We start from the raw sequence: 24,712 nt of genomic DNA, 5'->3' as shown, positions 1-24,712 counted from the left end.
TATTTGCTCTTGGATTAAATGTCACCCAGACTCACCCAGTTGTAACACTGACTCATAAAAACTGAAGAACAATGTTTTAAAGAGATGTCTCCACACCAAATACTCACCACCTCCAAACCCTAAACTATGAATGACTTTCCAAAAATACCTTTTTCTAGAAGAAGAAATCCAAACCAAGTGGAAACTGGGGTGGGGGTGGGGAGGGGAGGATGAAGCACCTATTGGAAAGACCTTGATGGTGTCTCCACTGAAGCTACATTCAATGAGTCTACAACCAAGCTCATATTCCAACATTTCCTGAGTCACCAAAGCCATAGTTTTACCCACCTCTGGAGGGTCCTCAGAACATTCAATACAAGAGCAATGTGTCCCAAGAACACTTCTACCTGATCTCTACTGAACAGAACAAGAAGAATGAAACTATAATAATGATCATGAAAGTGGCCTTTATACAGCTCATGTCCTTATCTCGGATGATTTTGACTACAGTTCCCAAGTCCACAGGGGCTGATTGTTGGTCTCTTTACCGTGATGCAGTTCCCATCTGGCCAATCTTCTCTTGACCCATCCACCACGCTCCCTCCTGCCATTTATTCCTCTCTCCTGACTTTATTTGGGGTGGGGGCAGGACAAGGAACTTGCCCAAGGTGACACAACTAGTAAGTATCAAGTGTCTGAGGTCAGATTTGAACTCAGGTCTTCCTACCAAAAGGGCCTATACCCTTGAAATCACAATCCAGACCAAAGAAAGACTGCACAATAAAAAAAGGACTATATGAATACTTGAAAGGAGTCAAATCATGACTTCCATATAAGAGAGGATCTGTGAGGAAGAGAAGGAGAAAAAGGGGAATGAAGAAGGAAGAGGAGGAAAGAGGAAGAGGGAGGAGAAGGAAGGCATAGAAGGGAGAGGGAAGTGATCCTTGCTAGGAAGCATAGTGTAGGTTCCTGATCCTTCTTATTTCAGTCTGCATCAATTCAAACCAGTCTTCCTATGGATCTCTGACATTAGTCATTACTTACAGCATACCAGTATTCCATTGCAGTCACATTGGGATGGGAGTTATAGTTATAACTTCATTTTTGTAGGGAATGCCCAGAATTGGATGCTTTCTCTAGTAATGTGACTCAGTGTCTCCTCAGTCATCCTGAGCTTCTGAGAACATCCCAGAGTTCTCATCTAGGGTCACAAGATCAGTTCCATGGGAGGGGGCTCCTAGGCCAACTCTCCTTCCCACAAACTCACTGCTTCTCTTCCATTCATATGCCACAGGGTGGTGGTGGCTTTTGTTTCTGTTTTTCTTTTAAGTCATTCCCACATCAATGAGCATTTATTTTGGTTCTAGTTTTTTGTTATCACAAAAAGTGTTGTGCTACATATTTTACCATGTACTGGGCCTTTGTTTCTGTCTCTGTCTCTTCTGTGTCTTGATCCTTGGGAATTAAACCAATTATGAGATCATTAGGGCAAAGGGTATGACAGTTCATTGGCCTATACTTCCTAGATCCCTCCTAGAGGGGGCTTATGAGTTTTATCGGAATATAATAGGATTTCTATAATTAGACTTACCACAACCTTGGATTACATTACTGGGACGTGATTGGGACAGGGAGGTGGAAAGGTATCAATAGAGAAGTTCCCCCAACAGTAGTATTCACAATAGCAAAACATCTGAACTATGTGCTGACCCAGAGATGAAGGACTCGGTGCAGAATGGGAGACAATTTTGAATATGTTCAGTGTGGAAATATGTTTTGCTTTATGAATTTTGTTTTTCATTTTCCTTTTTTTTTGCTTTCAATGAGGGCTGGGATGGGAGGGAGAGAAAATAAATTCTGCTAATTGAATTTTTTTTTTTTAAGTAGACTGTCTTAGGCTAAATTCCATAACAAATACCTCAGGCATCCCTGAGTGAGAAAGAGCTCTATGTGGAGTGATGAATGCTTTCTCCACCCTCCTCATCTGGAGAATTCCAGGTCACAGTGGGGGAGGGAGGGAAGAGGGGGGAGGGGGAAGGGTGTATGAAGGATGAACTCTCTCCAAAAGTGCTCCCAAACCAAGCCTAGGGCACTGCTGGCAAACAGGGGCCTCATCTCAAAAGTCCACATTAGGGGTCCCTTTTAATGAAAAGCCTTTCACTAAGCCCAGGCACCCAGACCAGCAGGAAGCAAATGGTTAAGGGTAAAAGTTGAATGATGAACTGCAATTTTTGGTCCCCTGTGCAAACAGCAAAAGAAGCCTTGTAGACCCAGAAGGAGCAGAAAGCATGACGATAGGGAGCTGGATATTAGCCTTGACATTATCCTCATGTACCATAGACAGGAAACTGAGTCAGAGAAAGGGAATATTATACACGATTTTATAAAATGCTAATGTAAGGGATATGGAGGTGGCCATTGACCATACAGGAAAGGAGCCAAGAATTAATCTGGTCTAACCCATGTCTCATATAGAATCTTGAACACGTTCAATTTTCTCTAACCTTTGGCAAACGGCCAAGAAGATCCTGGTCTTCCTACCTTCCTTTTCTACCCAACTTCCTACCCAACTTTGCTACCACCATCCTCAATCAATCCATTTATCAGGGTTTTTCACTCTTGTGATTCAAACAGACTGTTCATATCTTCCTTCCAAATCCCCATCAAAGCTCAGTTTCATATAAATACAAAAGGTAATGATCGGAAGAGGCCTTAGACACCATAACCTTGTAATTTTATAGAGGAGAAAGCTGAGGTTGAGAGAGAGAGAGAGAGAGAGAGAGAGAGAGAGAGAGAGAGAGAGAGAGAGAGAGAGAGACATTTGTCCAATTAGCCAATGGTAGAACTGGGACTAGAATCCAAGTCTTGTGATTCCTAAGCCTGCACTCACCAAAGTCATCTCTATTTATCTTCAAGAGACATTTCACTTTGTTCAAATTAACCCATCATGTCAGGAACTTTTTGATGCTTTGAAGGCCTGTCATTCATCATCACAACTGTCACTCTTAGGTCCATTTCTCTTCTTTTTCTTAATCCAAGTCAGTAAAAGAAATGTAAGCTAAGTTAGAACTGAAATGTGCCACACTACTGGAGACCTCCCTACAAGTGGACATTAGCTCATTAATCAATACTTTTTACATTAGATGAATCCATCTAGATGAGTCACCAGATCCCAGATTTGGAGGCCTTTAAGATCTTCTACTATAAGCCCCTATTTTACAGAAAAGGAAACTGAGGCCCAAAGAGGTGACTTGACCCAGGTCACACAGGTAGTGATTGGCCAATTCTCTCCAAATTCAACAATCTTTCAGTTTCATAGTCAACATCTCTTCATCTTATTCACAAAAAAATTCACCATGAGGCACTTCTTTAATCCAAGGGAATAGAACTCTGACAGAATCCTAAGCATCTTACAAAGCTCATAGGGGAGGTTTTTCTTGTTTTAGGGAAGAGGGTTTCCCAGTGCCCTTTAATCACTGAGCTCCCCTTCCCCACAAAGGCTAACCATGACAGCCTGTTCAGAGACTTCTCCAGTAAGCCCTAGAGGAAGGAGTGTTGAGCCATCTCATTGCTACAAAGATTCTGCCTCTGTAGCCAAGTCCCATTTCAATGACCTAGTTTCACAAGATGCCAGCAGGGGAAGAAGTGCAGGCCCTCGGCCCCCAGCCAGTGGTCTGTTTGCACATGGAAAGTTCCTGCAGTGGCTGTGGATGGGGAAATGTTGTTGTGAGTCATGGCAGCCACAATTCGAATCCCCATTACAGAAAGACGGAAGCATTCGAGGGAAATAAAAAACAAGGGAGACCTGTGAGGTCATCCTATGCCTCAGACTTCACTGCTCCCGGAGGGCTTAGCTGGGAATGGTTAATGTCTTTGGCATCTCTGCCTGGGTCTTCTGTATCCTGCTACCATGTGCTGGCTTCTGGCTTTGATCTCAACCTCTAGTTGTGTGCCAATCTTGTCTATCTGGATGGACTGAAACATCCCCCTTAATGTCTTCTGTTCCCCTTAGTGATCAGGATTGTGGTATCATGTAGCAAATGCAAAGGGTAAAGGAAGAAGGAAAAGAGAAAGAATGGGAAGGGAAGAGAAAAGGAGGAAAGAGAAAAGAAGGAAAGAAGGAGAGGAGAGGAAAGAAGAGAGAAAAGGAGAAAGAGGTGAGAAGAGATAAGAGCACAAGGGAAGAGAGAAAGGGGAAAAGAGAAATAAAGAAGGGAAGGAAGAGAAAAAGGGAAAGAAGAAAGCAGAAGAGGAAAAGGGGATGTAGAGAAAGGACAAAGAGAAGAAAGAAGGAAAAAGAAAGAGAAGAGGAGAGAAAGGAAAAGAAAGGAGGGGGGGGAAATTCTCAGTTCATTGCCAAAGTATAGTGGTTCCTTTCCAAGGATCACTTTCCTAATAAGTAAATGTACTTGAGGCAGATAGGTGGTACAATTAATAAATTGTCTGGCTCGGGTTCTTCAAGATCTGAGTCAAATCTTGCCTCAGATATCTATTTAGTAGCATGACTCTGATTTATTCAATGTCAATTCAATTCAATTACTAAAAATTATTTTAATTGATATATATAATATATATATATATATATATATATATATACATATATATGAACTAACATTCGTGTTTGAGTGTAGCCTTTTCTAGGGCAGGGTAGGAAGGATGGAGAAAAGAAATGAGGAGTTGGACATGGCAGTTTTAAAAGTTCTTTATGCTCTGAATCCATGATCCTAAGATTCTCTAATTTGCCTGCTCCCACCCCCAGCAGCATTTGACTCACCTTCCTTCGGTTCAAGCTGGCAATGCCTCTATTATGCCAAGAATCCTGGATCTGGGCTCAATATTCAAGATGTGCTATCCTGGGGCTACAATTAAGGCAACAACCTGAACAGAGAACTATTAAGCATGTTCTAAACAAGTTCACTATCTGTCCTTTGGATGGGTTCATTGCTGCTCAGGCCAAGCTTATCCCTACAGGATCATAGCCTAAGGAGGGTAAATGTCTATTATACATTCATAGGGAGAAGGCATTGTTGGAAAAACAAGCATTCCTCGGGTGCATGATATATTACCTGCTACATGCCAAAGTTGCCAGAGGTATGATGGAGTCGGGGGATGGGGGAAGAGGGAGGTCATCTAGAACCTTAAGTCTCTGACCTTAAGAAGCTGAGATGACCAACAAGTCTGCAATTTTCCAGGAGATATATTAGCTAAATCCCTTGGCAGCAGATTATTAGGATTGTAGGCCATCAGAAGCCACCATTGTTGGAAGCTTAGGTCATGCTCATCATTAGAAACCAGAATGACATCAGTTGACATTTTGTGAAAGATCTAAGGTTCCATGGGTATGTAATGGCTGTCATTGGATATCTGAAAGGCTGGTATTGAGAAGAGGGATTAGTTTTTTTTTTTCTATGGCCCCAGAGGAGGAATTTTGCATTCTTTGGTCCAGTCTGACCACCTCCCTAATAGATGGCCTTTTATTTCTAAAAGATAGCTTGCTCTAGTAGGGCTTGTAGTCAGCAGTCCTGAGTTCAAATCCCATCTCAGATACTAAATGACTCAAGAATCTGAATCTCTCTAGACCTTTCTTCATTTATGAAGGGAAAGATTTGACCTTGAGTACCTCTAAGGTCTCTTCTAACTCTAAAACCATAGGATCTGATATGCTATATATGTGTATGTGTGTGTGTAAATTGCCTTCATACATATTCACACACATATATGATATGATATATGATACACCCATACCATAACCACAATGAACAAGCACAAACATACACATAGATATATGTGTATGGATAAAAAGATCGATAGATATGGGCAGTTAGGTGGCATGCTAAATAAGCAGTGGGTATGGAGCCAGGAAGACCTGAGTTCAAATCTACCTTCAGATACTTATTAGTAGTGTGACCCTGGGCAAGTCACTTCACCCTGTTTGTCTCAGTTTCCTCAGTTGTAAAATGAGCTGGAGAAGGAAATGGCCAAAACACTCCAGCATCTTTACCAAGAAAATCCCAAATAGGGTCATAAAGAGTCAGACATGACTGAGATATCTGAACAACAAATTTCATATATGTATAGATATCAGACATGTCTGCATGTGTATGCAGGGAATTCATTGTGGCATGTGTTGAATCCCTATTGAATATAAAGCATTGTGGGAGGGCTGAGGGAAATATAAGGAGGAATGAGACGTGGTCGTGTGCTCAGGGAGCTTCTAATCTAGTAAAGGAAACATGATGTGTACACAAAATGGAAGCTCTATAGAAGAACATTTAGACTTTATGGAAGGAAAAACTTTCTTTAAAAAGATGAACCTCTCCAAAGGTGGAAGAGCAGATTTGGGGAAAGAAGAGAGGAAAGTCTTGGTTCCCCCCGGTCTGAAATCTTCAAGAAAGGACCAAGTGTTGACTAGCATAAGTTGAAGGTACTTGAGAGGGTATTTTTGGTCAGGTCCAAGGTGGGTAATATCCCTTCCAACTTTGAGGGTCCGTTGACCCTTCCCTGGAAGTCTTCAAGGAGGGTGGCTGCCTCCTTGTGACTATATTATTGTGGGATTTCTTTGGGTCTTTGAAGTAGACTAGATGGCCGGTAAGGTCCCTGCTGCCAGCTCTTGAATTCTGTGATTCTGTGAAATATGCAAACTATATGTTTGTGAATTAATAAGGTCCTCAACTGCAGTCCTCTCTCACTGACTCCTTATGACATAATGTGAGTCAGGGATTTTCCAGACTGTGCCAGAAGGCAACATACTCTAGCAGATTCCACCAAGTCAGAAAGGCTTTGGCATGAGCCAAACACCAGAGGGGACCTAGTGCAGTTCTTTACTACTCCTCACCTGGACTGGGCTGATGGTCTCCTCATTGGCTTCCTTGCCCACACTACACAGCTTCCAAGGTCATTCTCCCAGAGTGTAGCTCTGATCATGCTATATTCCTTCTCAAGAAATCCCAATGGGTCAGTATTACTCTTGAGATCAAACACAGGCTTCTCCATCTGCCATTTTTAGTCTTTTACAATCTGGTCAAACCAATCTTCTCGCCATTCCTCACATACGCCATTCCAGTTCCCTTCTCTGTGATCTTGTACATCTACCACACTCAAATATCCTTCATGGAAGATCCACTTTTCTTCAAAACTCAATTCAAGGGCCACAACAACAGGTCTTTAGAGCTGTCATTGTTTTCCCTTACCCAAATTACCCTGCACATAATTACTTTACACTTTGTAAAATAAATATTTACTTTACACTGTATATTTGTCTCCCTGATAGAATGTAAGCCCTGGAGGGAGGAAGCGTTTCACTTATGTCTTTGTTTCCCAAGGATCTCTCTCTACCCACAGCACAGCAAATGCTTTTAAAACGTGTGCTGATTGATAGAATGCAGGCCCCCTGGAGATAGAGACTGCTTTATTTTTGTCTTCGTATCATCAAAACCTAGCACCAAGTGGGTGCTGAATAAATTTTTGATTGACGGACCAGTTTAGCTAAACTACCAGGTGGACCACAGAGGGATGTTTTGTTTTTTTCTGTTCATAACAACCCTTGAAAAATAGTTAAAAGGTTGTTTAGAGATAGCTTACACTAAGAAAACAAAAACAAAAACAAATGACTCCTTGAATTACTACTGAGTAGCCAAGATAGATAATAACCTCTAGCCATGATGTAATGCTAGATTGGAAGCTAGCCCAATTTGAAGGGTACACAATGGGGGTGGTCCCATCATTGGGATGAAACAAGCATGGTGAGTCTAACAACTAATCCCTTTTCCATAATGCACACTTGGCCAGCATCCCAGAGTATTTGGTGTGCTCTAGGAATAAAAGAGAAAATGGAAGGATGGGGTTAGTCATGGCGAGAAAATGTCAAAACCACATTCCATTGGCAGATACCTTCTGGAGGCCATTTAGGGCAATTTCAAAGACTTCCTGAATATCTCCATCATCAATTCCTCAAAACAGCTGGAGACAATTACAATAATTATCATCCTAGACAAGGATAGGGGATAGGGGCTGGACCTGAGATTTCATTGGGATAGAGAACTCCCAGATGGGGGAAACCCTCCAACAATGCAAATTGGCACCCCTTCTACAACCTACTGTATTACAGACTTGTCCAGAAAAGGGAATGAGTCCTTTGGGCTCGCAGGTCAGCTCTCTCTGCACTACTCCACAATACCTAAAATTTGACACAAATAATAGAAATCTCCTAGGGTGGATTTTAAGGGTGTTGGTTCTTGAAAGCATTCCATCATGAGGGGCCATTTTCTGATAAGTTTGTTGAAGACATGGAGGGGATTTTCACAGGTTTTATGGTACTTGACTATCAGATATTAATTAAATATGTATTAGGTAACTAATAAATTGAAATATTTGTTGAAAATCTATAGCTCAGGAACTGGGAATGTTTGACCCGAAGAAGAAAAGCCTAAAGGGGTGGGGAGATGGGACATGCCAACTGTCTTCAGGTATTTGGAAAGCTATCCTAGGTCAGAGGGATTGGAAACTGCCAGATTTAGGGGTCATCTAGTCCAACCCTCCCATTTTTACAGAGGTAGAAATTGAGGCTGTAGAAGGGTTAAATGATTGTCCAAAGGTCACACTCTTGGTGGGCAGTAGATTTAAGCAGATTTGTTCTGTTAGCCACAGGAGGGAAGAGTAAATGGAGGCCTGAAGTAAGGAAAACTTCCCAGTGATCAGAGTTGTATCCAAGGGGAAAGGTTCCCTTGGGAGCTAACAGGTCCCCCCCCCCCCCCAGTGGAAGTCTTTAAGCTTCAAGTAATTGGTTCAGATCTGGGTTGGACTAAATGGCCAAGGGAGTCTTTTCCTCCAGAGATTCTGAGAGCTCTATCTTCCTAATCATAAAAGATCTTTCAAACTAAGACAACTACATTGCCCAGTGGAAAGCATTGGACTTAGGAGCTGAGAAGACCTGAATTTGAAGCCTGCCTCAGACACTGAACCAGCTCACTGACCTTAGGTAGCTCACTGAACCTCTCTCAATCTCAGTCAAGTCTACAAACATTTATTAAGTTCCAACTGTGTGCCAATTAGTGCCAAAACAAATTCTTGCTCTCAAGGAGTTCTCAATCTAAGAAGAAAGACAATATGCAAAAAATTATGCACAAACAAAAGAAAATAGGATGAAGGAGACATAATGGAAGGAAGACAGATTAAGAAGGGCTGAGAAAGGATTCTTACAGAAAGAAAGACTTTGGAGGAGACTGGGAGGAAGTCAGGAAAGCAAAGAGGTAGAGATGATGAGGGTCAGAGGTCAAGGTTTTGGGGAAAATGTTAGGGTTGGCAGGTGAAGTATTCTGTGGGAGAAACAGTCAGGAGATCAGTGTGACTGATCATGAAGTCTAAAGAAGGAGGTGAGGTGTAAGAAGACTAGGGGGCAGGAAGGAGTCAGGTTGTAAAGGGTTCTAAATGCCAGCCAGAGGATTTTATATTAAATCCTGGAAGTAATAGAGAGCCCCGGGATGTTATTAAATGAAATGTTCTTTAGGAAGATTAATTTGACAGCTGAATGAACTGGACATTGTTTTGTCACCTGCAAAATGAGAAAAAGAATAGCACCTCCTTCCCAGGTTATTATGAAGATTAAATCATGTGAGTGAAACATACTATAAACCTCCAAATAATGAATAAATGCTCACTTTCACCATCATCATCACCATCATCATCATCATGTAACTTAGTGCGAATTGAATTTAACAGCGATGCATATTTCATGTGGAAGTGAATATTACTTACATCAATCTGATTGACGAGTGAGTTGTCAAACTTGAAACCAGGAATCCTTTTATCACTGCACACCACACCGACATCTTCTGTGTGTTTGCAGTCGGTGACACCCCAGCCATTGGAGGAGCATGAGGCCAAGGTCACCTCTCTACCGGTGCAATGAACATTGTCCATCCAGATGGGGCCTACAAGGGAGAAGAAGCATGACAAGAATAATGTAAAGGAAGGTTTGGGTCTTGAGGAAATGAGAGGGCTGATCTAATTCCTCCAGAGTACTCTTTCAGTTCTCTCGCTATAACCCTATGGTCTTATCCATGAAATCTATATTATCTGTGCCTCTGATCTTCTCTTTGATTCTGTGATCTTGTCATCGTATGATCTTATTATATTATCTATGACTCTGTGATCTTACCATCATCTTATACTAACTACTGACCTAAAACAAAAATCTGAACTCAGTTGTCCTACATTCAACCTCATCCCCTCAGCTCAACCTCCTGTCAGACTCTCTTTACTCTATGTCCTAGATGTTCCCCTTCCTCTAGTCCACAGATAAAATCATCCTAAGAAAGAATTGGGTCACTCCCCCTATCCAGGAAGCAAAGGACCGCTAGCCCTGGGTCTGTATCTACAGTTCATTCTCAGAGCTCTGATTAGCAGGATAAGTTGATTTCCTGGTTTAATAAATATAGAGTGAATTTAGAGTTAATTTAAGGTAGAGGAGATAGGTTCAATTGCCATCTCTGTGGCTTACTACTTGTGTGGTAGCAGGTTTTTCTGAGACTTGGTTTCCCTACCTGTAAAATCAAGGAGTTCACTAAGATGGTAACTAAGGTTACATGGTAACTTTCTTTGTGAACTACTTTCCAGATGTCATCTCATTTGATCCTCACAACAACCCCAAGAGGTAGGTACTATTATGTATAATAACTAGTATTAGCCCACTTTCAAGTATGAGGAAATGAAATCCAGAGAGGTTGAGACTTGCCTGGGATCACAAACTGGTAAGCATCACGGTCAGAGTCTGAACCTAGCTGTGGCCTGGTCCAAGTCTACCACTTTGCCTCCATTCCAAAATTCAGTGATCCCAGGGCCCCATGCTTCTGAAAGTCCTGAGTTGCTATTAAAAAAACCTTTAGGAAATTACAGGTTGGGCCATGATTCAGAGGACTGCTGCTGAGGGAGAAGGAAGGGACACTCAGAACTGGTGATTATCCCTCCCTCTAGATGCTTAGACCTTCAAGTTTTTCTAAATTACTGACAATCAGCAAGCATGTATTAACTACCTATCATGTGCTAGAGAGTTGTGGCAGATGTGATGATGCAGAAAGAAAAATGAGACAGTCCCTATTCTCAAGCTTACATTTTATGGAGGGGTGATTAATATGGGCACCGACAATATACCCATATGTGAGTGTATGTGCATGTCTCTCTCTCTCTCTCTCTCTCTCTCTCTCTCTCTCTCTCTCTCTCTCTACTTTATATAAAATGCATATAAGAAATGCAAAATGGGTCCTCCAATCAAATTACCAGAAATTCATCTGGAAGAACACAAAGGTCGCGAATATCAAGGTCATTAATAAAAAAAAGTGTGAAGAAAGGTACCTTAGTAGCATCAGGTGTCAAACTGTATTACAAAATAGTAATCTACTACTGGTTAAGAAAGAGATCAGTGGAAAAACTAGGTACATAAAAAACAATAGTCAATGACCATAGTAATGCAGGGTTTGATAAACCCAAAGATCAAAACTTTTGAGACCAGATCTTACTAAATGACAACAAATTCTAAGAAGATAGGAAAGCAGTTTGGCAGAAACCAACATCTAACAGCGTTTTATCAAGGTAAGGTAAAAATGGATACATGATTTAGAAAGAAAAGGCGATATCATGAGCAAATTAGGGGAACCTGGAAAACTTTACAAATCAGATCTATGATTTAGGGAAGAATTTATAGCTAAAAAGAGATAGAATGGGACAGCTAGGTGGTGCAGTGGACAGAGCACTGGTGCTGGAGTCAGGAGGACTTGGGTTCAAAATTGACCTCAGACACTTAATACTTATCCAGTTGTATGACCTTGGGCAAGTCACTTAACCCCATTGCCTTGCAAAAACCAAAAAAATAAAGAGATACAATCATGGGAAGTAGAATGGATAGTTTTGATTACATTAAATTAAAAAGGGTTTACATAAACAAAACTAATGCAATCAAGATTAGAAAGAAAGCAGGAAACTGCAGGGGGGGGCAGAATCTTACAGCAAGTTTCTCTGATAAAGGCTTCATTTCTCAAGTATATAGAAAACATAGTCAAATTTGTGAAAATATGAGTCATTCCTCAGTAGATGAATGGTCAAAGGAAATGAACAGGAGGTTTTCAGAAGAAATCAAAGCTATCTGAAGTCATATGAAAAAATTCTAAATCACTATTGATTAGAGAAAGGCAAGTTAGAACAACTCTGAGGCATCACTTCACACTTAGTAGATTGACTAAAACGACAGAAAAGGAAAAAAGATAAAAGCTGGAGGACACATGAAAAAATTGGGACACTAATGCACTCTTTGCCCCCAGTTACATGCAAAGATAATTTTTCAATATTCATCCTTTTACAAGCTTGTGAATGCCATATTTTTCTACCATCTTCCCTTCCCTCTCTCCTCTCCATGGCAGAAAACAATCTGATATAGATTTCACATGTACACTCATGTTGAACATGTTTCCATAACCAATGCACTCTTTGTAGAACTGTGAACCAGGCCAACCATTCTGGAGAAGAATTTGGAACTACACCCCAAGAGCTATAAAACTGTGCCTAACCTTTGCCCCAGAAACTCCATTATTAGTTGTATATCCCAAAGAGATCAAAGTAAAAAGAATTTGTATAAAAGTATTTCTAGAAGTTCTCCTGGTAGCAAGGGTTGTCCACCAACTGGAAAAAGTTGTGGTATGTGAGCATGATGGAATGCTATTGTGCTATTGTGCTATAAGAAATGATGAGCAGGATTCAGAAAAACTTGGGAAGATTTAAATGAGCTGATGGAAAGGGAAGGGAGTAGAAACAGGAATATATTTGTACACACTAACAAGAATACTATATGATCATCAATGGTAAATGACTTATCTATTTTTATCAATACAATGATCTAAGGCAATTTTGAAGAACTTATGATAAGTGTTTTTCACCTTCAGAAAGACAAGTGATGGAGTCTGCACACATAAATTTGGAATGGAAGCATAATTTTTCACTTCCTTTTCTTGCTATTTTTCTGGCACCAGTTAATAGGAAAATATGTTTTTGCATGGTTTCACATGGATAATTGATATCACATTTCTTGCATTCTCAATGGATGGGGGACAATTGGGAGGGAGGAAGAAAATTCTGAATTAAAAAAATTAATGAATGTTTAAAAATAAATAATAAATTAAAAAATTTTTTAAATGGATATATAATTCTGGGCTTAGAATAGAAGTTCCTTGAAGTTAGGATTGTTTTCATTTTCATCTCTGTAACCTCAGCACCTGGGGCAGCAACTGGAAAATGTAGGCTCTTAAATCATTGCTCACTGATTGAAGGACTGATAGGCATCTATAACAACTCTGCAACCCTAATGTGAGGTGGGAAGTGTGTGTGTGCATTATTAGGTTCATTTTTTTTTTTTTTAGGTTTTAACAAAGCAGTGGGGTTAAGTGGCTTGCCCAAGACAGCTAGGTCATTATTAAGTGTCTGAGGCTGGATTTGAACTCAGGTACTCCTGACTCCAGGGCCGGTGCTCTATCCACTGTGCCACCTAGCTGCTCCAGTTAAGTTCATTTTAAAGGTGAGGTGAAGGCTCAGTATCTTCCATGTCAAAGCTAACTCTCAAACTTAGACTTCTGGACTCCAGGCCAGAGTTTGTCTCCAGCTGCTTCTAAACCCTTCAGAGACTCTTGTTTCTACAGACATTTGTTCCCCAGTTGGCCTTTAATGAGATATGTCAACAGCCTGCTGGCATTTCTTCCCTTCCAGAGATTGCTGAAATATTCATTTTAACCATACTTCCTCCCATGCAAATGTTGGAGAACAGACATCAAGGACTGGACCCCCCTCCTATCCCTAGCATATGTGTTCATGATGCACAGAAGTCTGGACTCCAAAGAAGAGGTCTCTTTCATCTGAGGCCACCTTGGAGCATCTTTTCTTCTAGATTCCTAAAGAGTGAAAAAGTCTGGTATTTTCTAGCCCACGGGAGATACATGCTTACAGATACCAGAATCACAGCTCTAGAGCTGAAAGTGACCTCTAAGGCTGTCTCTCCCCATTTTACAGATGAGAAACTGAGCTTATAGAGGTTAAGAGACTGGTCCAAGGTGAGGCAGGATTTCAACCCTCAATCCTCTGTGCATCTGGTTCACTTCAAGCACCATGCAGTCCTGCCTCTCACATGGGCCAGAGAAGGTTCCACCTTGCCCAGTTTCAGGTACTGAAAGAGTAGCTCACATTTCTATTATACTTCAAGGTTTACAAACAACCCTGAGAGACAGATACTACATAGATTATCATTCTTCACTTTGCAGATGAGGAAACTGAGGTTCTACCAAGTTAAAGGATTTTCCCTGGGTCCTATAGCTGGCAATCATTAAAATCAAAACTAAAGGAGTTTGGTCTCCGTGACCTTCCACCACAAATGCTTCCTCAAGTGCCCCTAAACCCTCCAGAAAGAAGCAATGATGTGTTTAAGCCAATCTGAAGACATTCCTCACTCCTGTGGCCTCTCCTAACATCAACAGTAAGGCAAGTGAACACTTGATCCACCCTGGAAGAGTCTTCAAAATCTCCTAGCAAAACCATAAGGTTGTGATTTCTAAACCATGGGCTGTAGACTCCTCTTGGCTTATGGAATTAATGTGAAAGCTTCATCTCGTTCAGGTGACTATCTAGCAGATAGAAGGTGGGAAGGGAAGGGAATAAGCAAATGCTCCAGCTCTGTACTAAACACTCTGAAAATATTATCTCCTTTGATCCTCATAACAAGCAGGGGAAGTAGATGCTCCTAATGTGGCTATTTTACAAATGAGGAAACCAAAGCAGGTAGAGAACTATTGGCTGTTTTACTGGTTGTTCACTTGTCCCTCTCCCTTCCCTTACCAGTTCCTACTGTCCATCCATACTATGACTCTCCATTCTCTCCCATGCCATCTCCCTTACATTAGCCACTGTCTCCTCTCCATCTTCATCCATAATTCAATTCTTCACTATCTTCCTTTCTTGAATCCCTAGCCTCCTCATCCAATTGCCACCCCAGCCTTGGATCACAACCATTTGCCACCTTCCTTCTCCTACACTCTTGCTGCTGAATGAAGATGAAGAAAAGCATACAGCTCTTCTGACTGGATCTGCAACAAATTTGTTATGTAACCTCCACAGGGTCCTCCCTGCTGCTAGATAAAGCCTTACACCCCTCTCATCAACTCAGTATCCCACGCTCCACAGTGGCTCTTCCCAGTGTTTTCATCTTCACCTCAAATCTCCCATGACTTCTCTTCCTTCCACTCTCTCAGCAGAAACCCTACCTCACATTTTACAGAAGCAATTTGAGGCCATTCACCATGAGCTCCCTCCAATTCCCTTCTTCCTCATCTCATCATTAAGGTGCTTCTGCCTCCTTCATCCTTGTATCATCACGTGATGATACCAACAGCCACCACTCTGCTTGTTCAAGTGACCCTCTTCTATGTAGTCTTAGCCAATAGATTCCTTATCCTCCCCACTCTTTCGCTTATTTTCAATCTCTCCTTGTCTCCTGGTTCATTTTCTATTGCCTATGGACAAGCCCACATCTCCCCCCATCCTGGGGGAAAAAACCCTTAGATGATCTTTCTATCCCCACTGTTGACCTATATTCCTTTTACCTTTTGTAGCTAAATTCATCAAAAAGAACCCTTGAAAATCTGGCTGCTAACTTATCCCACTGAAGCTGCTCTCTCACGTTACTAATGATCTCTTAGTCACTAAATCCAATGACCTTTGCTCAATGCTTATTCTCCTGACCTCTCTGTAGCCTTTGACACTATTAATCATTCCCATCTTCCCGAATACTCTGTTCTCTGGGTTTGGGGGAGACTACTCTGTTCTGATTCTCCTCACAAGCTTGAACACTTGGTTCTGCCCTGGGTCCTCTTCTCTTCTCCCTCTATACCGCTTTCCTTAATAAACTCATCAGTTCCCTTTGATTTAATTAACATCTCTGCTGATAATTCTCAAATCTACTTTCCTGCTTCAGTCTCTGACCTCCAATCTTGCATCTCCAACTGCCTTTAGACATTTTGAACTGGAGGTCTAGTAGACAGATTACTATGTCCAAAACTGAACTTATAATCTTTTCCCCACTCCACCCCCCCACCTTTCCTATGATTGCCAAGAGAAACACCCCCACCACCTCTGCCAAGTTCCTCAGGCTTCCAACCCAAAAGTCATCCTGGACTCCTCAGTATCTCTCACTCCCCATGAACAAGTTGGCAAGGCCTGTCAGTCTCACCTCTGCACCATCTCTCAAAAATGCCCCTCCTCTCTTCTGCCACTGACACCTCCCTGGTTCATACCTTCACCACCTCACACTCAGAGTTACACAGCTAGGAAGTATCTGAGTCTGACTCTGAACTGAGGACTTCCTGACAGAAAGAGCACTGTTGCTGAAGTTGGAAAACCTGTGTTCAGTACTGTCTGCCAGAGTCACTATTTGTATGACACAGAGAAAGTTACTTAATCATTCTGGTCCTCAGTTTCTTCCTCTTTAGAATGAGGGGATTGGATTAGATAGCTTCCAATATCCCTTATGACTATCTATAACCCAACCAAGCTATATAAGGATATATACATGTATATATATATATATATGTATATATATACATATATATATATATATGCATATATATGTACATTTTTTGGCATTTTAAAAGGAGTCCAGATGCTTGCAAACTTGGGAACCAATGATACAAAGCCTCTCCTAAAAAAAGTAGTAGCTGGGTTCTATTGCCTTTCTCCGGTCAACTCCAGGAGACAACAAATAAGGAGAATGCTGTACTCTGCTCTGGGCAGCCCACATCAGGAGCACTGTGTTGAGTTCTTGGAACCACATTTTAGGAAAAACATTGATAAATTGGTGGGCAAGCAAGGGTGAGGAGAAATATGGAGACCCACCAAACTAGACTCCATGAAGAAAATGGATGCTGAGCTTTGAAAAATAGACCTACTGGAAGCAAGACAATTAGCTACCTCCAACTATTCGACAGGGTTTACTAATAGTGGAAGAGAGAGCAGGCTTGTTTGATAACCCTAGCAGGAAGAACTTTGGTTTGTTGTGAAATGGGCAGAAGCGGATTTGGGCGCCATACAAGAAAGACCTTTCTCAGAGTAGGAGCTGTCCAGCAACCGACCAGGCTGACCTAGCAGGGACGGAGCTGACATTTCTGGAGGTCTTCATGTAGAGACTGGATAACCACTTGCTAGGCTGTTTTAATATTCCTTGGGTTGGATTAGATACATCAACTTCAGGTTTCCTCGCTTGCAAAATAATGAGGATGGACTTGAAAAGCTCTCTAATCTTCGGGAATTTTTTTAACCTATACTTTCCAAACCCTATGGGGATAGAAGATTGTTCTTGCACCATCCCCATAGGTTTTCACCTATGACCAAGCCATCCATCACAGACGGATGTGTTGCAGCAGAATCTGGCTGTGGAGCAGTCATGGGCTGGGGACTGGGATGGTAGAGAGAGCTGGTAGAGTAAACTGCAGAGGTGCCAACTTGCCTTGGTAGAGATAGTTCCCTCATCTGGAAGTTCCCTGCATCACTGAAGTTACCGTTCCAGTCTCTAGCCAGAACCTCTAATCAATCCCAGGGACTCCTTTCTGTTTGGTGCCTTCTAATAATATATAGAAAGTCTAATAATATAGGAAGTCATTTAGAATGTACATATTGGCTGGTTACGGGGGGTAAAGGAAAAGCAATATGGTGCAGTTGATGGAGGGCTAGGCTTATCAGTGGGGAAGACCTGGGTTCAGCATCTGATTTTGACCTACCCCAGCCTTGTGACTTTCTTTCTTTTTAAATTTATTTAAGGCAATGGGGTTAAGTGACTTGCCCAAGGTCACACAGCTAGGCAATTTTTAAATGTCTGAGGTCATATTTGAACTCAAGTCCTCCTGACTCCAGGGCCAGTGCTCTATCCACTGCACCACTTAGCTGCCCCCATCCTTGTGACTTTCAACAAGACCTTTTACTCCCTGGGCCTCAGTTTTCTTATCTGTAAAATAGGTGAATAACCTATAGGTGAACATCCAGTTTTTAAAAGATCCGATTTTTTAAAAATTAAAATAAATTAATTAATTAAAATGGAAATGGTTCCATCCCCATAGGTTTTGGAAAGTACAGGTAAAAAACAGACATTTTTAAAAATTAAGGACTGTGATAGAACCAATAGGATGTAAGCCCCTCAAAGACAGGAATTATTTAATTTCTTGTTTTTTGTATTCTCTGTACCTAACCAAGGTCCTCTCTTGGAGTAAGAGCTTACTAATTGCTGGTTGGTTGACTGCTGGGAAGCCATACTGAGTGGAAGTAAGACCATTCTTCTGCCCCCATCCCAGTCCCCAGCCCATGACTGCTCCGCAGCCAGATTCTGCCGAAACACATCCGTCTGTGATGGATGGCTTGGGCAGTTCTCGACACAAGTAAGGCTGGTCTTTAAATGTAAGAAACAAAGACCTGATTGAAAACCTGGAGTTGAAGTTTCCCAGCTGGTTTCCGAAGTCTGTCTAGCTCATGAGGGAGGCCCTTTGAAAGACTCTTCTCTAACTTACAGTTGTTTCCACAGCAAACTGCTGTTTGGTAGCAACACAATTTCTATTTGGGACCCTCAGTGTGCAAAGAAAAAGTCATTTAGAAGCATCGACTTCAGAGATTATCCAAGCCCATCTATTGCGGTTCAATGAGGAGAAATCAAGGTCCAGAGGGAAGAAATGATTTGCCTGAGATGATTAAACAATTAAGTGTTGAATTTGGGATTTGAATTTAAGCCCTTTGTCTTTTTTTTCCTACTATGGTAGCCTCTGAGAGGCAGAAAGCAAATCTGTCCGTGAGTATTCATTAAGGACCTACTGTGTGCAGGATGTCATAGTGGAGAGAGTGGTCTCATAACCAGGAAGCCATGGGGTCAAGTTATGTTCCTGACATATTATATGATTTGGGCAATCCTGAAAACACTCAGACTGCCTTGGTAGAGATAGTTCCCTCATCTGGAAGTTCCCTGCATCACTGAAGTTACCGTTCCAGTCTCTAGCCAGAACCTCTAATCAATCCCAGGGACTCCTTCTGTTTGGTGCCTTCTCTTAACAGAATAGCAAAGGGTCCCTGCCTTCCCACATTTCCCTACAAACTCCCCAGGTAGAAAGTATAGAATTGAGCCACTCGGGGGAGGCAGAAAGGGTAGAAGGAAGGGAGAAGGGTCCAATGTTCCAAACTAAATGGATAGGTGGGTAGGGATCTCAGTCTGAAATATAAATAACTGTAGAGAGATCTTAGTTCAAACAGTTATTTAGACACCAACTAGGCATGTGACCCTGGGCAAGCCTCAGTTTCCTCATCTGTAAATTGAGATGATGGGTTTGATGGCCTCTGAAGTTCCTTGCAGCTCTTGATCCATGACCCAGTGATCCCAGACTGGCACTACAAACTCCAGTTACAACACACTCCTTTCTTGCACAAACTTGTGGCATTTTTATGCTCTGATTCTTCACCCAACCCCACTTGGACCAAATCTGTACCCATGATATACCTTCTCACAGGCTCAAGGCTAGTTTTACTGCTATGTCTGGGCATCTCTTCAATATTCTTATATCATCATGGGCACATCTACAATCACAGGGGCATTCCTAGGCTCTAATGATATAGAAAGTCATTTAGAATGTACATATTGGCTGGTTACAGGGGGGTAAAGGAAAAGCAATATGGTGCAATTGATAGGAGGGTTAGACTTATCAGTGGGGAAGACCTGGGTTCAACATCTGATTTTGACCTACCCCAGCCTTGTGACTTTCTTTCTTTATAAATTTATTTAAGGCAATGGGGTTAAGTGACTTGCCCAAGGTCACACAGCTAGGCAATTAAATGTCTGAGGTCATATTTGAACTCAAGTCCTCCTGACTCCAGGGCCAATGCTCTATCCACTGCACCACTTAGCTGCCCCCAGCCTTGTGACTTTCAACAAGACATTTTACTCCCTGGGCCTCAGTTTTCTTATCTGTAAAATAGGTGAATAAGTTTTTTTTCTAAAGTTCCTTTTAACCTTAGCAATCTAAGGTACAGTCTTAATGTCTTTTCTTGCCTTGATAATGTGTTTTGAAGTCCCCCTAGCTATAGCATTTTCTCTAAGATCTGCCCCCCTGCCAATCTGACATTCGCATTTCTAAAGTTCTCCATTTCTGTCACTGTCTTTTCTAAGGTTACTTCCCTGTTCTGACATTTTATATTCTAAGGTCCTCCAAGGTCTTAAAATCAATCCTTTATATCCTAAACATGCTTTTTCATTCATCCATCCATCCATCTAATCATGAATTCATTTTATGTACCAAGGATTCTATAATCCCTAGCAGGATGAACAGTACCCATGTTCCCAGTTTCCAGGTCCCACCTCACCCTCAACAAACCAGGTCACCAGTGCACTGAGTTTTACCTTCTCCTTTGCCGTAGGAGGAGCTGGGTGCCCAGGATATGGCCTCCACATAGCCCAGTTCACGACAGACCACATGGGCAGCATGGATGGAGAAGTCATCATCACACACCGTGCCCCACACTCCATCGTAGTACAGTTCCACTCGGCCCTCATTGTGTTTCCTCTTCTGTCCAGCCAGACGTAGTTGGATCTTAGGGACGTCTGCTGGACGCTCGGGCTGTTGGTACTCAGGTTGGGGCTGCTGAAAGTACTCCGAATAGTATTGCCAGTTCTCATACTGAGCTAGGCTCAGGGAGGGGAGGATGAGCAGCACAGCTAGATAGTGGTGACGGCAAGTCCCCAGGGACCTCTCCATCCTTGGTCTCCTGCTGGCACTCTGATGGAAGGGCTTCCTCGGGCAGGTGACAGGGGTTCTTCAGTGCAAGTAGAAATCACCTCAAGTTTTCTGTAAGAAAGGAGACATGGGCAAGAGAGTATTAATTAGAGCAGACAACACACTTAATCCATGAACATCTCCAACAGAGTCAGGAGTTGTGGAAGACAGAAGGGCTCTCATGCTTCAAGTGAAGAAATGATATTGGGTGGGGTTCTTTTCTGAGTTACTCCATCATATTCCACCCCCCCCCCCCGCCAGAGATAGCAGGATGGGATAGAGGAGGTTCCATTGGTGCTATCAGAAAAAGCACTCAGGAACCTAATGATGCTGAACTGTTTGTATTCCTGCACAGGAAGAAGACACTGAAAACGCATAAGAACTTTCTCATTTATAAGAGCTGTTAGAAGGAGCATATATAGACAGGGCACGGGAAGGAGCAGAATATAGTGGTATAATATAGTAAAACAATGGAGTCAATGGTGATAAAGGGAAGTACTGGGAGGAAGGGAGAGGAGAGGAAGAAGAAGCTAAGAAATTTCACATAAGAGTCAAGAAAAAGCTTTTTCTATGGAGTGGAATGGGGGAAGGCAAGGGGGAATGAGTGAGCCTTCCTTCTCATCAGAAATGGCTCAGAGAGGAAATGACGTACACACTTCATAGGGTGAGGAAGTCTATCTTACCCTAGAGAAAAATGAGAAGAAAAGGATGGGATAAGGGGGAATGGGGGGAGGGAAGGGGGGAATAGGTGATAGAAGAGAGGGAAGATCAGGGGAGAGGGTATTCAGTTACAACACACTTAGGGGCAGGATGAAAGGAGAGAGAGAATAGAATAAATGAGTAGGGAGGAATAGAGTGGAGTACAGATAGTAATAGCAACTGTGGGAAAAATATTGAAGCAACTTCTCTGGTGGACTTATGATAAATAAAAAGCAATTCACCCCAGAGACAGAGTTATTGGAATCTGAACAAGACTGAAGTACAATTCTTTTTCTCTCTCTCTCTATATATTCTTGAGGTTTCTCATCTTCTTGGGGGGTGGAGGGGGTTTATGTTTACTCTTATAGCACATTCAATTTACATCCATGTATGGCATGGAAACAATGTAGAGACTGTCAGACAGCCTTCTTGGGGGGGGGGGAAGGGAGGAGATGGGAAAAATTGTAGAATTCAGAGCCTTGCAAAAAAAATGGGTACATAATATTATTGTATAGAATTATAAAACAAAATGCTAAGAGCCCCCCCCCCCCAAAAGAAAAAGCACTTAAAATCATAGAATTTCGGAGTGGGAATAGACCTCAGAGCCCATTTAGTCTCACCCATACCTGGAAGGCAGTCTTCTCTCTAACATATCTAATCTGTGGTCCTCCAGCCTCTGCCTGAGGATCTCTAGTGAACTGGAACCTGCCACCACACCTCTCCAGGCAACTCATTGTGCCATTGGTAAGCTTTCAATGTTGGCAAGTTTTCCCCGAGTCCCATTGTGCCAGGTATTGCCCTTGGTTCTGCCAAGCAGAGCCTGTAGATCTCTCCTCCACATAATGGTCCTTCACCATTATGGCTTTCATCCATAGCCCACCTCTGATACTAACTAGTTATGTGACCTTGGACAAATCATTTACCCTACACATTTCTTCATCTGTAAAACCAGATGGTGGCTATACTAGATAGCTACTGACTTTTCCCTTCCAATTCTACCTTGTGATCCCATGGTCCAATATCCTGCTAAGTCATCTCTTTAGGATAGGTGTCCCCATGTCTTCCAATCAATCCTCCTATGGCATGAACTTGAGGCCCTTCATCACCCTTGTCACCTTCTTCTGGTCCCTAACCAATCCTTTGCCAAATGTGGTGCTCAGAATATAAGACAATCTTACAAAGAGGTCCTAATCCAGTCAGAGGAGATAACAAACACTCCTGGAAACTCTGCCTGTCCTAATGCAGTTTAAGATCGCAGTCAGTTTTTTAGCTGCCAGATCATACTACTGACTCATGAAGTTTGTGGTCCACTAAAAACCTCAGATCTTTTTCAGATCTTTTGGCCCTATTTTGTACATGTTGAAAATGAATCCAAGTGTAAATCTCATTCAAACCAAATTGGTTTGATATCAACAATATGGTGCTCCTTCAACAATGCAGACTGAACCTGAACCATGCCTATGAGGTTATTGTCCATACTCTTATACATGGGCTCCCATAGCTCCACCATAGGGCGTGGGGGATAGAGGAGAAGAGGATGAGCCTTTATTAAATGTATACTACATGGCAGAAGGCAGCTAGATGGTTCAGTGAACAGAGCACTGGCTTGAAATCAGGAGGACGTGACTTTGAATCCACTCTCAGTTACTGGACACTTACTAGCAGTGTGACCTTGGGCAAGTCACTTAACCCTGATTGCCTCATATCCAGGGTACTCTCCAGTTGTGTCGATTCATATCTGAGCACTAGACCCAGTTGGCTCTGGAGGAGAAAGTGAGGCTGGTGACTTAGCACAGCCCCCTCACTCAAATCCAATTCATGTGTTGGCATGGTATCACCTCTGTGATGATAACATGGTCTTCTTCAACAATGAAGGACAAACATTATTACATGGTAAGTGCTTTATAAATATCTCACCTGATTCTCAAAACAACATTGTGAAGTAGGCTCTGTTGTGGACCCCATTTCAACTGAGGAAACTCAGGGAAACAGAGGTTGAATAGCTTGCCCAGGATCACATGGCCAGTAAACATCTAAGGCCACATGTGAACACAGATCTTCCTGACTCCAGGCTCAACGCTCTCTTCACAGTGACATTTAGCTGCCTCTACCTAATGGCTTGGTGGGGAGGATTGGGCTCTCTTGATTCTTGTGACATCTTGGGAATACCAGTGGACCACATGAAGCCTTCACTCTCATCACCTTTTTTGCTTAAGCATTTCTTTGATGAAGGTCAGAGTGGCATGTGGGACAAGGAGGCTGACCTGCTTCCTGATTCCAGTGTCCTGATTCATCTGGCAAGCCTTGGACACAATCAGAGCAGAGCATTCTAATTGCTGGAGAGAAATTTCTCAGGAATAAATGAGTGTAGAGAGAAGGGGAACTCGGCCATTTGTGGCCGTAAAAATAAATGGGAAGAGACAGTCATCTATTTTGCCACAGAAAGAGTCATTCAAAAAACCTGGGCCAAGACAACAGGCTGGCTCAGGGCAGGGACAGGGACCCTACCCATGATACATGTCCACTCCTTTGACATGACATCTCCCTGACTCTCTGCCCTGCTCTCAGAACCAGACCACAGCCAGGGTGGATTTTCAATCTCTAGTCCACAAACTTTCCAAACTTAAACTAACAATATAAGGGCAGCAACTTGATTCATAGCCATTTGGTGATCCATCTTGTCCAATCAGATAATGTCTTTCAACTCAACAAACATTTATTAAGCAGTCACTATGTCCTAGGCAATATGCCTGGAGGCAGGGATTCAAAGATGAGGCAGACAGTTGGAGAGAGCACTGATTCAGGAGCCAGAAGACAGATTCAAATTCTGCCCCGACTCTTATCAGCTGTGTGACCTTAAATAAGTGAATGAAGCTTCCCTGTGTCTGTTTTCTTAAATGAAAAATGAGACCTGTTAGACTAGTAGAATTTTAATTCTGGATGAAGGGCTCTTTACCATGAAGGTATTTCAAGGGACCCATGAACTTGGATGACAAAAGAAAATTTATTTCAATAAATAATTGGTTTTGGGGGTGGTTAGGTGGTGCAGTGGATAAAGCCCTGCCTTGGAATCAGGAGTACCTGGGTTCAAATCCAGTCTCAGACATTTAATAATTACCTAGCTCTGTGGCCTTGGGCAAGTCACTTAATCCCATTTGCCTTGCAAAAACCTAAATAAATAAATAAATAAGCAAACAAACAAACAAATAAAT

General features: G+C 42.2%; 1 protein-coding gene across 1 annotated transcript in view; it reads right to left on the bottom strand.

Moving 5' to 3' along the window:
• Window positions 1–24,712, bottom strand: part of LOXL2 (lysyl oxidase like 2) — a 141,731-nt gene that overhangs the window by 98,576 nt on the left and 18,443 nt on the right. The window contains exons 2-3 of the mRNA XM_074195360.1: window positions 20,429–20,873; window positions 9,733–9,908 (exon numbers count right to left, since the gene is read on the bottom strand). Coding sequence (XP_074051461.1) covers window positions 9,733–9,908; window positions 20,429–20,783 — 531 coding nt within the window. The 5' untranslated portion in view covers window positions 20,784–20,873. The remainder of the gene's footprint in view (window positions 1–9,732; window positions 9,909–20,428; window positions 20,874–24,712) is intronic.

Source organism: Macrotis lagotis, chromosome 1 (assembly GCF_037893015.1).
Source record: "Macrotis lagotis isolate mMagLag1 chromosome 1, bilby.v1.9.chrom.fasta, whole genome shotgun sequence".
In the NCBI taxonomy this organism is placed as follows: domain Eukaryota; kingdom Metazoa; phylum Chordata; class Mammalia; order Peramelemorphia; family Peramelidae; genus Macrotis; species Macrotis lagotis.
This window is presented reverse-complemented; position numbering and strand designations above follow the sequence as displayed.